This window comes from Sciurus carolinensis, chromosome 2 (genome assembly GCF_902686445.1).
Source record: "Sciurus carolinensis chromosome 2, mSciCar1.2, whole genome shotgun sequence".
NCBI classification, from domain to species: Eukaryota; Metazoa; Chordata; class Mammalia; order Rodentia; family Sciuridae; genus Sciurus; species Sciurus carolinensis.
The window spans coordinates 112,590,866-112,604,028 of NC_062214.1; the positions used below are offsets into that span (position 1 = coordinate 112,590,866).

Genomic DNA, 13,163 nt, shown 5'->3' on the forward strand with positions numbered 1-13,163 from the left:
TCAAGACTGGTGGCATGCGGGACAAATTAAACTCATAGATGGCTGAAGCCCACAAAGTGTTCACAAATATTTTTAGCCCACATTTAAAAATTAGGCAAATTCATATAAAAATCCAAATTTCTAGTTTTTCTTGAAAAGAAGAAAACATAGTAACTAACATTAGATGTGAGTCTTACTTGGCAACTACTGTACTGGATTCAGTTGAATAGCAACCATGGCTTTCTGTGGGCCACAAATTTTCTACATTTTTCCCCCCAGTATCGGGGATTGAACCCAGGGGTGCTTTATCACTTAACTATATCCCCAGCCCTTTTTGTTTTTTACTTTGAGAAAGGGTCTTGCTAAATTTCTGAGGCTGACCTTGAACTTGTGGTCCTCTTGCCTCGTCCTCCCAAGTCTCTGGGATTACAGGCATGGGCTACTGCATTGGCTGACATTCTTTACTTTGTAGTGGTATCCACCATTTGATATTGGGTTGTCAAGAAAACAGTTTACTTAACAAGTTGAAACACACAGACTTTCTGAATTATCTGTGTGTAGTAACTATGTGTGCTAAATTGGTGGACTCATAAACCTAAGATGATAAACATAGCTAACTCAGAATGATTTGAGGGACTCTAGAAATGTGGCTCAGAAATTGAGGAAGTGTTGGTCATTGTGAAAGGGGCAGATAAGAAATCTCCTTTTCCTTATGAACTTTCTTATGATGTTCTTATATAGATGGTCTAGGCTGGTGCTTAACTTTATGGCAACATCTTAAAAGCTGGATTTGGCTCTTACATATCTGATTTCCTTTGCATAAAACAAAGCATGTGATCACATTTAAAAGAAAGAATGGTATATTACTGCTATTGCTGTAATGTTAATAATATCATGTGGTTGTAGTTTTTACATCTGCTTTTTATTTTTGTTTTATCTTAGCAAAAGAGAACTAATTGAAGCATTTTTTCCCCATAAGATCTGTGGTTTAACTGTGCATACCTTTCTGTATTCATCTCTTAACTCTCTAACAAATCAGTTCTACATCTTGTAAATCCCACCATAGACTTGAGTGATGTTCATGATTTAGTTTTTATTATTTGTAGATATATTGGATTTCACCTTTCTCCAGAAAAATTGAAGATATAGGAGTTATGTAAGCATTCAGTTTCTTAAATCCTTAGCAACTGGATTCAATAATAAGTTCTATTTCATTTGGCTCTTGTCAAAAAGTATAGTTTATTCATCTCTCAGACAATCAGTCTTACTAAATCTAGGATTCTAGCTCATGGTTAGATTTTTTTTTTCGGGTTGGAGGAGGGTCTTCAGAAATGGCTCTCATTGACAAAAGGAATTTCTTTAAAATTTTTTTTTAAATTTTTATATTTATTTATTTATTTAGGGTAGTGGGGATTGAACTTAGGGGAACTTGACCACTGAGCCACTTCCCTAGTCCTGTTTGGTATTTTATTTAGAGACAGGATCTCACTGAGTTGCTTAGTGCCTCACTTTTGCTGAGGCTAGCTTTGAACTCTTGATCCTTCCTGCCTCAGCCTCCAGAGCTGCTGGGATTACAGGCATGCGCCACTGCACCCAGGGACAAAAGGTATTTCTTAAACCAGTAAATTTAATTGAATATAAATGTCTTCCATAATTTGATTTATTTTCTTGTTCTTAGTATACTGATACCATTTTACACAATTTGGTGAGACCAACAAAAAATTAATACACATTTGATTGAGAAAAATTGGAGTTGTATTTATCTCTTTTCTGGCCAAGGTGTTATTGCCGACAGCAACAGTTAACTTTTTTTGGTCTTTTGTGTCAACATTAGCTCAAATTGAGAAAATATGGACCGTTGTTTGACATGCAATCCTGAAAAACGTTATTTTGCTGACTCTAGGGGTTTGCACAGTTCCAATAATGGCCACAGAGTCCATTTAACTACCTATTTATCTAATACAGTGATTAAGAGCAGGAATCTAGGAATTTTCAAGTGCTGGTCACAGGTAAAGACCATCTGCTTATTCTCCCAAGCTACAGAAGCATGCCACAGGAATATGGGTTTTGGATTGAGGAATGAATGTGAAGTTACTTTAGAGGTCTTTATGTGCAATGTCAACCTGTCAATCATTCTCTGTTAAATCTTGGAATGACTTTTGCACCTATATTTTGCATATTTTTTGAAGTTTACTTATCTTTGTTTTTATGTTAATCCTCTGATGCAGTCAAGGTGTCTTTCACTTCATGATTATATGCCAAAATGATAAAAACAATCTTCTTGAAAGATTTTCCCCCTATTTTTGTTATGACCAGGCAAATGACCCATCAGATTAGAGGAGATAGCAGTATGCTGTTAGTCTGCAAATACAGGACAAGCTGGCTTTATCCAGACAGGTTTGTGATCCTTAATACATGCTTTATTTGCATATCAGATAACTTAGGAAGCTATGAGTAATTTCCTCTGTATTTGACTTTTGAAAATGAATTTATTTAGCTTCAAAGACCCATGTTGGCTCAGTCAACACCACAGATATTTTTCTAAGGATGAACTCAGAATCCCTTGGCAATCAATTAGTCAAGTCAACAAATATCAGTTCTCCTCAGGGATAATCCTCTTCTTCTTACTCCCTTAGATGTTCTGTGTGTATCAGGGAGAGCTTTTGCAGAATTCTCCATAAAATCATTCCTGTCTGATCTAGAATCACAGGAACAAAATGTTGGCTGGAGAATCTACTGAAGTATTTCTACTGTAGGAAGTTAAGATATTTCTTGATGATCATGAAAATGGCAGAACTGGGTAACACTTTGTTGTAAGAAAACCTGGCACCACAGAGCTTTTTGAATATGAAGCTGGGTAATTTTTCCCAGCATTGGTGAATACCTTTTCTTGCTTCCTTTTGGCCTCTGCTTTTATTACATGATATTCTTCAAATAGTTCAACTATATGTTGTGCTGTTAAGAGACTAAGGAAAGGATTTACATATCATTTGCATCTAATTGTAGAGAATTACAGACTTACAAACCATTGGACATAGAATAAACTTTCTTAATAGAAATTCAGACTGGAAAGAGGAGTGACTTCCTCAAAAGTTCACAGCTAATTATTCTACCAGAACTAGAACTTAATGCCTATATATTTTCAATATGGAAGAATCACTTTTTCAGAGCAGAACAAGAGTATCCTTGTTCATCTTTTTGTGTTCTTAAAAATAAAAAATTACTTTTGTGCTTCTGAAACTGACACATGGAGAAAATTCAAAAACCATAGAAAAGCATAAGAAAAATAAGATAAAATAATCAAGAGTTTTACCATCAAGTTTATCACTGTTAAATTTCCTTCCAAAAAAAATTTCCTTCCAGTTTATTTCTATACAAACATATCTTTCCCTCTTCAAGTAGTATCCCAATTTGAATTCTAGACAAGAAACAGAAAGCTTTGTTTTTAAAGATAAAATTGACTGAAAATACTATTTGTAGATTTAAAGGAGTTAACAGGGGTTGTTGACCCACCCAGAGAGACTAAGCAACAGTGGACGGGGGAAGAAAAAGTGTGAAAGGAGCACAGGGAACCTGAGTTACAGCAATAGAAGGAGTTGGCAAAGGGTTAATTAACCCTTCCTCCCTTTACCATGATATTTTGAATTGTAGTTAATTTCCCAACTGTTTTCCTGACAGTCTGATAAACATTGAAATCCCAGCTAGGTTAGAAGTCAATTTTGCTTATGTTAGTGAGGATTCCTTGGGTTGGGAGAGTTATAAAGTCCTAATGGGGGAAACCATATTTGTGCTTCCCTAAATCCTGTGATCTTTGTGTCTGGGCATGTCCTTTGATGGGTCCCTGAACTCTGTGCCTAAAGGGTCATTTTAGGAGATGAGAATTCCTGTGAGATGTGAGGGATTTTAAGACAGGGTGACTTCCTTGTCTCTTGCACCTATATAAGAGACATGTTATGACATGGACTGCAAGGATCACTCCCATTGGAAAGAAATACCTTATACTTCTCTGCTGCGTTTCCTGTCCTGCATCCTGCATTGAGTGGCCTCTGTAGTCTTTGAGCATAAATATTCAGGTGCCTCTAAGAAAACTATGACACCTCAGGAGTACATCACTACTAAAATTGTGGTGCCAAACCAGAAAGAAGAAGGGGAAAATATCTCAAGTTCTCTCACCTCTTGCCTTCCAATCTTCTAACACTTCGCCTTTGACCTTGACTAAAATGAAGAAGACAGAGGTTAGGGAGAAGGACGAATTGTGCCCCGTGCTAGGTGCTATCCATAGTTTGTCATACTGCTATTGAGGGACACCTGTGCTGTTTTCAGTTTTTGGATGTGTGAGCATTCATGTACAAAGTATGAATGCTATATATTTTAATTTCTCTTTGATAAATTCATAGAAGGGGAATTTCTAGATTGCAGGATAGACATTCAAGTTTTTAAAAATTTTTTATTTGTTCTTTTTAGTTATACATGACAGTAGTACCCATTTTGACATAATTATAAAAGCATGAAATATATCTTGTTCTAATTCAGTCCTCAGCACCTCCTCTTCCCTCCCCCACCCCCTGCTCCCTTTCCTCTACTCCACTGATCTTTCTACATTTACGCATAGTTATTTGAAAGTTAATTTATTATTGATGTACACAGTGGTGAGACTATATAAACATTCAACTTTTTAAGGAACTGCCAGTTTTTCAAAGTGGTACCACAACCACCAACATGTGAGCGTTTTACTTGTTCTATACCTTGCTAATATTTGGTGTCAACAAAGTTGTTCATTTGAGCCATGTAGACAACTGTAGTTTTAATTTGCATTTCCCTGATGACTAGTAATATTGAGGAAATTTTCATGTGCTTATTTGTTATTCAAATATCTTTTTAATGAACTATCTGTATAATTTCTTTTAAATTAATTATTATTATCTATTTTATTCTTTATTATCGAGTAGTAGAAATTCTTTATAGATATTCTGGATTTAAGTCATTTGTCAGGTTCATGTATTAGGAGCACTTAGTATGTGGTTTGTCTATTTTTTTAATGATGGCTTTGGATAAGCAAAATTTTGAAACAGGTTGTCCAGTTTATATATATTTTTCTGTCTGTTTTGTCTTTGCCTACCCAAAGATTTCCAAAGAATTATAATTGGAGATCAATAAAATGATGTCCTTATTTCTTAAAAAATGATTTCCATTTTAAAATGAAATCCAGTGTGGATTTTTTTTAGATCATTATGCATCGTACTTCATAGAAGTTCATAAAATGCTGGATGGTTAGAGAGGGAAAGAGTCCTTGACACCATATTTTCCAGACTCTTCCTTAACATTTTATTTCCTTATTAGAAGTATTCTCTTTTTTTGAAGTCTTCTAATTGTGGTAGCTTTATTAACTTGCACTATGGCATCATTAGCTTAGTGAGAAGCTATTGATATTGAATTTACTGTCAACTAAGCCCCACCTCCCAGTCTTTACACATTCAGTTTTGTTTTTTGTTTTTGGCAATACAGAATTTTTTATTGGTTCCTTTTAGTTATACATTAACATTGGGATTCATTTTGATGTAATTATAAGAGCATGCAATACAATTTGCTCTACTTCAGTCCCCTGTACATCCCCTTTTCCTCTGCTTCTTCCACCCACTGTTCCCTTCACTCTACTTTACCGATCTGCTGTTAACTTATATATGTATTTTAAATTGGTGTCTTGTAGATATACATGATAGTGAGATTTACTGTGGTATGTTCATATATATACATAGGAAGTAGATTCATTCCACTGTTCTTCCCTTAACCTGTCCCTTTTCCTTCCCCCTCAATGCCCTTCATCTAGTCCACTGATATTCTATTTTGAGGGAATCCTTCCTTCCATCCTTTTTTCCTTTCTCTCTTTCTCCCAGGTCCCACCTCCTGTCTTGCTTATTTTGTACTAACTTCTGCTTGTCAGAGAGGACATTTGAATTTTGACTTTTTGGGTCTGGCTTATTTCACTTAGCATGATTTTCTCCAGTTCAATCCCTTTGAGTTCTATATGTTGTATATTAATACCCTGACGAGCAGGTAGCAAGGATTTTCTCCCATTCTTTAGACTCTCTCTTCATGCTCTTAATCACTTCCTTTGCTGTGTAGAAGCCTTTTAATTTAATGTCATCCTTCTTATTAATTTTTGGTTTTATTTCTTGTACTTTAGGAATCTTGTTAAGGAAGTTGGTTCCTTGCCTGGCTTGTTGGAGTGTTGGGCCTACATTTTTTTTTTTTCTAGCAATTGCAAAGTTTTTAGTCTAATTCCTAGGTTTGGTCCATTTTGAGTTGACTTTTGTGCAGGGTGAGAGATAGGGGGCAAGTTTCATTCTTCTACATATAGATTTCCAGTTTTTCCAGCACCATTTGTTAAAAAGGATATCTATTCTTCAGAATATTCTTGATAATTCAGTCACTGGATGCTTCTATAGGTTGAGAGCTACAAGAAGTGATACCTGAAACAAAAATGTAATTCTTAAAATTGATGTATTATTTTAATAGTTTGCTCATCAGAATTTTATTCAGTGTGAATTTCATTGACATTCATTATAAGTGCAATCAAATATTAGTTGTGATCAATGTTCTGAGAACCAAAATTATACTTTATTGGCAAGGACTTACATAGCTTTAGAATACTTGCATTGGAATATGTTGTAGGGTCAGTTGTGTCACTGTCTAGGCAGTGACAGTGAGGTATGTGCAATAAAGGAACATGTGGCATGTCTAGGAGAATAATTTGTCCTACCTGGATGTGCCAGGGAATACTTTATGGTGTAAATATGCTGGAGCTGGGCTCAAAATACACAGGAGAGCCAGGTGCTTGCCTGTAATCCCAGTGGCTTGGGAGACTGAGGCCAGGAGAATTGAGAGTTCAAAGCCAACCTTAGCAAAAGTGAGGTGCTAAGCAACTCAGTGAGACCCTGTCTATGATTAAAATACAAAATAGGATTGGGTTTGTGGTTCAGTGGTCTAGGGCCCCTGAGCTCAATCCCTGGCACCACAAAAAAAAAAAAAAAGTAGGAGTCTCCATAAGGTGTTGGAGGATGGAGGATGGAGGCAAGGAATGACAGAGAACTACAAGTAGTGAATTTTGAATCTGAGATCCACACAGTGGGAGCTAAGACTGAGGGGATAGGCAGGGCCCAGACTATGAAAACCTTACACCTGGTTCTATGGCTTTTCTGCAAAGGATGAAGTGAATGGGGGAACTGGTAGCACTGAGACCAATTAGGAGGCTCAAGCAGCCACTTAAGTCAGTGATTCTCAAATTTTCAAATAGTCGTGCTTCAGGTTGTCAGTTCTTCACTCTTACTTTTTGAATTAGAATCTCTTGGGTGGTGGCCTTTGCATATTTTCCAGGCTCTTCAGATGATTCTGAAGCATGTTGGAGCTTGAAAATTACAAATGAATGATGAGGTCTGAAGTAAGGCAGTGAGAAAAAAATCAAGTGCCTTTGTTATAGAGGTGCTGGAAACTAGAATGGTGAGCATTCTTGATGACCGACGGTGTGTAAGGAACGAGGGAGCGGTAGGATTCTGGCTTGAGCAACTTTAAAAATGTCATTCATGCTAGTTTCCTTTGTGGCAACACAGAATAGAAGATCTATGGGAGAGAAGAGAGGAAATTTAGTTTTAGATATAGGATCAACTTACCATCCCAAAATATCCCTTTTTATTGCTTAGAAATAATATCAACTTTGGGCAAAATGCAATTCTGTCAATACCAATATTTACTGGTATCAATGAAGTACTTTCATTATATAATGCTTATTCTTTTCAAAGGACATAGCTCACATTTATCGGGCACTTTGATTTATTGCATGTCTATTTGTGATGACTTTTGGGCTAGATCCCATTATTATTATTGTTTTACAGTTGATGAAACAGAGGCTCAGAAAAGTTAAGTCATTTCTGTGAGATCATCTTAGTCAGGAACAAAGTAGAGTCAAGATTCTAAACTCTTAAAGTTGCCAAGCCCTGTTTTCTTCCAATCATTATACCCCTAACTCTAATAATACAGATGGGCAGGTTTTAAAACTTATTATTTATTTATGATGAACTTGAAGTTTGTCTAAGATCTCAAGCTGTTAATTATCAGGGCAGGCACCAGAATTCAGAGGGCATGCCCTCTGCACTATATCTTTCTGCTTTTCAGGTATTTGCAGAAGTTGAATTTATTTCCCTACTTGTTTTATGTACAGTTGAACCTTTACTCTTTCAAATAGGATTATTTTAAAGAACTATAAGTATGGTTTTGAAGGGAAGGAATTTGTTTAAAAAGCACAACTGGCCGGATGTGGTGGTGCATGCCTATAATCCCAGCGACTGGGAGGATGAAACAGGAGGGTTGTGAGTTCAAAGCCAGCCTCAGCAACTTAGTGAGGCCCTAAACAAGTTAGTGAGACCCTGTCTCCAAATAAAATATAAAAAGGACTTGGGATCTAGCTCAGTGGTTAAGTGCCCCTGGGTTCAATCCCTGGTATGAAAAAAAACAAAAAAATAAAAAAAACCCACAACTGACCCTTAAGACTCAGTTGCTTAGTAGGGGTCTGTGACAGCAGTGCATTACCAACCTGTGAATTATTATTTTTTTTTAAATATTAGGAACATGACCTTAATGATGAAAAAAGTACAGAAATAACTCCAGGAGAAACAGTTCTGCAGAAAAACAAAGAGGCACGTGATCAGCAAAATCGATTGAGAGAGATAGATGAAAAACTGAGAAAGATCAAAGAAAACGTGGTAAGTCATTGTTATTTAAAGCTTAATTGTGACCAGTAATTATACTAAAAAAAGATTTCAGTTTCCTTTGAAATGTATTTTTTCTGTTTTTTGTTTTGTTGTTTTCTTTTTTAAATTGGTGTCCTTTTACTGTTTTATAATCATTCATATATGTTAAATCATATGTGAATTTGTCATAAAGAATTTAAGTAGAAGGTAAATATATGATTTGTAGAACTTAAAATGGTATTATACTTAAGTAGCTTATATAACATTATAAAACTGTCAAATATTTCCTCACTAATGATCCATACTCCAATATTCTGTCCAATAATGACGTAAATTTTTCATGAAAAAATTTGGTAGTTCTTCATAAAACCATTTTTTTAAAATTATTTTTTAATTTTTTTATTGTGAACAAATGGGATACATGTTGTTTCTCTGTACTTGGAGTAAAGGCATATACCATTTGTATAATCATAAATTTACATAGGGTAATGTTGTTTGATTTATTCTGTTATTTTTTCCCTTTCCCCCCCACCTCTCCCACCCCTCTTTTCCCTCTATACAGTCCTTCCTTTATTGAACTTATAGCTTAAATATCCCACTTTTGTTCATAACTAATAATATATTAATAATTAATTAATTTAACAACATTATAAATCATTTTAAGAATACTGTAATTTTTCATGCTCACGATTCAAAGATAATGATGAAAGTACTTTTTTTGAAGATGTATGAGAAGTGTTTAATTCTTTTGTTAAATATTAACAAAGATAAATAGTTCTAAATTAATCTATAATTTTATAGTCATGATTTTATGCAGAATATTTACATTAATCAAATATTTTAAACAGACCTATGATTATTTCATATATATGTGTATATGTATATACATATATGTATATGTATATACATACATATATGAATGAAGATGGATATATATATATATATATATATCTTCATACACCAGAGGTATATATATATATATATATCCATAAAAGTTTGCATGTACAAGTGGGACTGATAATTAGGACAAGGAGTATCTCTTTGGAAGAGAAGGGATTCCTTCATTTGTCATCAAGTATTTGATTTTTTAATCTCTCCATTTTGAAGATGTTTGTCTCTATCTCTCAGTGAATCTTAGGTAGGGAACAATATGATGACAGTGTTTTTAGTAAAGATAATATAACAGCTATGTACAAATGAACAGGAAGAGTGATGATCCAGAAGGGAGGATGTTGTAATTATAAAAGAACACAGGGAACTGAAAATCAGTGAGATTTTCAAGAACTTTGAGAAAACTCAATAGGTCTTAGTGATAGAATAAATGTAGGGGATGACATTATAAGTAAATGAAGAAAAATGGGATCCTGATTCTAGGACTGCTACTTAGGAACATTCTCAGTGGTGACAATATTAAGACTGGCTTGATATAATTTCTCTTCTTTTTTTATTTGTTGTTTTTAGATATACATGACAGTAGGGTGTATTTCGACATATACATGCAACCCATTACAATTTTGATCCTATTCCTGTGGTTAAACATGATATATGGAGTTACACTGGTTGTATATTCATATATATGCATAGGAAAGTTATATCCAATTCATTCTACTCTTTTCTATTCCCACCCCCATCCCTTTCCTTCATTGCCCTTTGTCTAATCCAATGAACTGCTATACTTCCCCTCCCTATCCTCCCTTGTTGTGGGTTAGCATCCACATATCAGAGAGAATATTCAACCTGTGATTTTTTGGAACTGGATTATTTCATGTAGCATAATATTCATCCACTTACCAACAAGTGCCATAATTTTGTTCTTCTTTATGACTGAGTAATATTCCATTATATATATATAATATATATATATATATATACATACCTCATTTTCTTTATCCATTCATCTGTTTAAAGGCACCTAGGTTTGTACTGTAGGGGATGCACCCTAATGGTGGCTGCACCCTCGTGACAACCTCTTCCTCATACGTGGCACTGTCTGATCCACCAACAGTTTACCCGGACTTCTTTGTACTGCCACTCTCCCCTGGAAACTGAAAATGTGTTCTTACCCAGCAACTCCCTGATTGGTCTGCTCATCTCCACCCCCTACTGTCTGGGATTGGTTAGCAGCAGTTCCATGAACGTGATCAGCTCTTGCTTGCCATTTAGTCCTATGGGTCTCTCTCCCTCGTGAATTCCCCATGCCTTGCTGACCTTTAAGCTGATTGGTTCCCATCTAGCCCCCACCCTACATAAAAGCTGTGTAACTTCCTCAATAAACGAGTTCCTGCTGTGCTTTGTGCGCTGACAGACCTCCCGTCTCTGGTGGGTTTCCATTGCTGCTGACGCTCATCATCCTGCTCGGCCCGTATTCTCCTCAGTGGGGCCCTGAGGAGATACATCGGACCTTGTTGCTCGACAGGGAACAACATTGTACCATAGCTTGGCTATTGTGAATTGAACTGCTGTAAATGTTTATGTGACTGCATCACTGTACTATGCTGATTTTAAGTCCTTGAGTATAAGCCAAGAGGTGGTCTAACTGGGTCAAATGGTGGTTCCATTCCAAGTTTTCTAAGGAATCTCCATAGTGCTTTCCAGAGTGATTGCAAGAAAATTCTTAAATCAATTAAATTGTAAGCTAGTTGATATTCTGAACCTATTAGAAACACTCTATAATATTGTGATTTTCTAGCTACTCATAGGATATTTCTAGTGGGATACTTGATTTTTCCCTAAAATCAAGCATGACAGAGATGAACTTATGATTCTACCTACATCCTATCTTCCAGGGCTAATCTTGCTAAAATTTCCAGCAGTACCCAAATTCTAATTCCTACTAAATTCTGTCATCTTGGGTGATCTATAAGCTTCATTAAATTTTAATTAGTATGGTTAATTTGTGGCCATATCCTGCCACAGTTCCATGACTTAAAAACAAATTTATTTTGATCTTTATTTTTATAACCCCTCACCATTGTCTCCTCATTCTTAGTCACTTACAACCTGGTATTTGTGGAATTTCTTGCTTCCAGTCACTCATTTCTCTTATCAGTCCATTTCATATGCTGCTTTATAGGTGTAAGCATCAAGTAAGCAGTTTTGATTAGGGTTTGATCTCCTTAGAGCACTCCCAAGAGTGTACAACAGTCTTGACTGAGAGTCCAGTTGATCATGTCCAGGGATCATATCCAGCTGAACTGCTCTTCCCAGCTGACTAGGAGTCTAATGGAGGTCAATGGCCACCTAATGAATCAAGTGGTGGATCAGATAGGAATAAATTCGTTGTTCTTTTCTTTATAGCTCATTTATATTTGCTTTTCATAGGAAATTTCATGATAAATGTGTTACAGGGAGACTTCATTTTATATTTTCTTAGGGATTTTTTTTCCCTTCGAGTTTGTTGAGGGTGAAGAAATAGAAGTAGGAATTGTTAGGAAATGTAAAGAAGTTCTTGTCTTATAGTTGTGGTGTGGTGATGGGACACTGCAAACCTGATGCAAATAAATAAGGTGAGGTTTGATTGGTTTTGAAAACTGTTGGTACTTCCTCTCACTCTACATCTGCGAATCCAAGGCAAAGTCTATCATTTTCCATAATTAATTCTCCTGATTTTTGACTTCTGTAGTCTAGATGTATGTGTCCCCCCCCCTTCCATAATTCATGTTGAAATTCTAATCCCTAAGGTGATGGTAGTAGAAATGATTAGGTCATAGGTGTGGAGATCTCATAAATGGAATTAGTGCCCTTATAGAACAAAGGAACAAAGGATGTATTCTCCATTTTTACCATGTGAGGACAGAGTGAAAAAGTGCTATTCTATGAACCAGATAATAGTGTTGCCACCCGCAGCAACAATCTCGTGGTAATTTATCAGAGGTGGGCTGGAACTGAACTACTTCTTTTACTTTATCCGGGCTTTCTTGCTTGCTTGCTTGTTCTACTAATTTATAGAGGAAGTAAGGCTTTGCTTACTTTTAGTTTTAGAGGAAGAAAGGCTTTGAGAGGAAGAGAGACTTTGCTTAATTTTGGAGGAAGTTTTAGAGGAGCTATTCTTTCAGAGAGGCTACGCTTATCAAAGGTCTACTGCTTCTTAAAGGTCAGCTACTTCTTCTTAGAGGTGCGTCCTGCATCCTGCATCCTAAAGGTGGGTGCTATCAGAGGTGCTTTCTATTAGAGGTGCTTCTTAGTAGTGCATCCTGTGACCTGCAACCTGCGATCTAGAGGTATGTTCTTAGTCCCGCATTCTGGGAACTGCAATCTTCATTTTGCGATCTGCGATCTTCATTCTGCCAACTCCTCCTAGGCGAAGAGAATGTCTTATATACCTTAAGGCAGCCAATCAGCTTAGGATTAAGTAGCACGGTTGGAGCATGCGCCACGGTACCAATCAAGAAAGAATGAGGAATATCTGTTGACCACTAGCGCAGAGGAGACATTAACTAA

At 36.1% G+C, this 13,163-nt stretch overlaps 1 protein-coding gene across 4 annotated transcripts in view; it reads left to right on the forward strand.

Annotated features, from left to right (window-relative positions):
* The window catches only part of Fsip1 (fibrous sheath interacting protein 1), a 203,852-nt gene that overhangs the window by 55,661 nt on the left and 135,028 nt on the right, over positions 1–13,163 (forward strand). For all 4 annotated transcript variants that reach the window (XM_047539946.1, XM_047539950.1, XM_047539947.1 and 1 more), the window contains exon 10: positions 8,598–8,735. In XM_047539946.1, the coding sequence (XP_047395902.1) occupies positions 8,598–8,735 (138 nt within the window). The remainder of the gene's footprint in view (positions 1–8,597; positions 8,736–13,163) is intronic.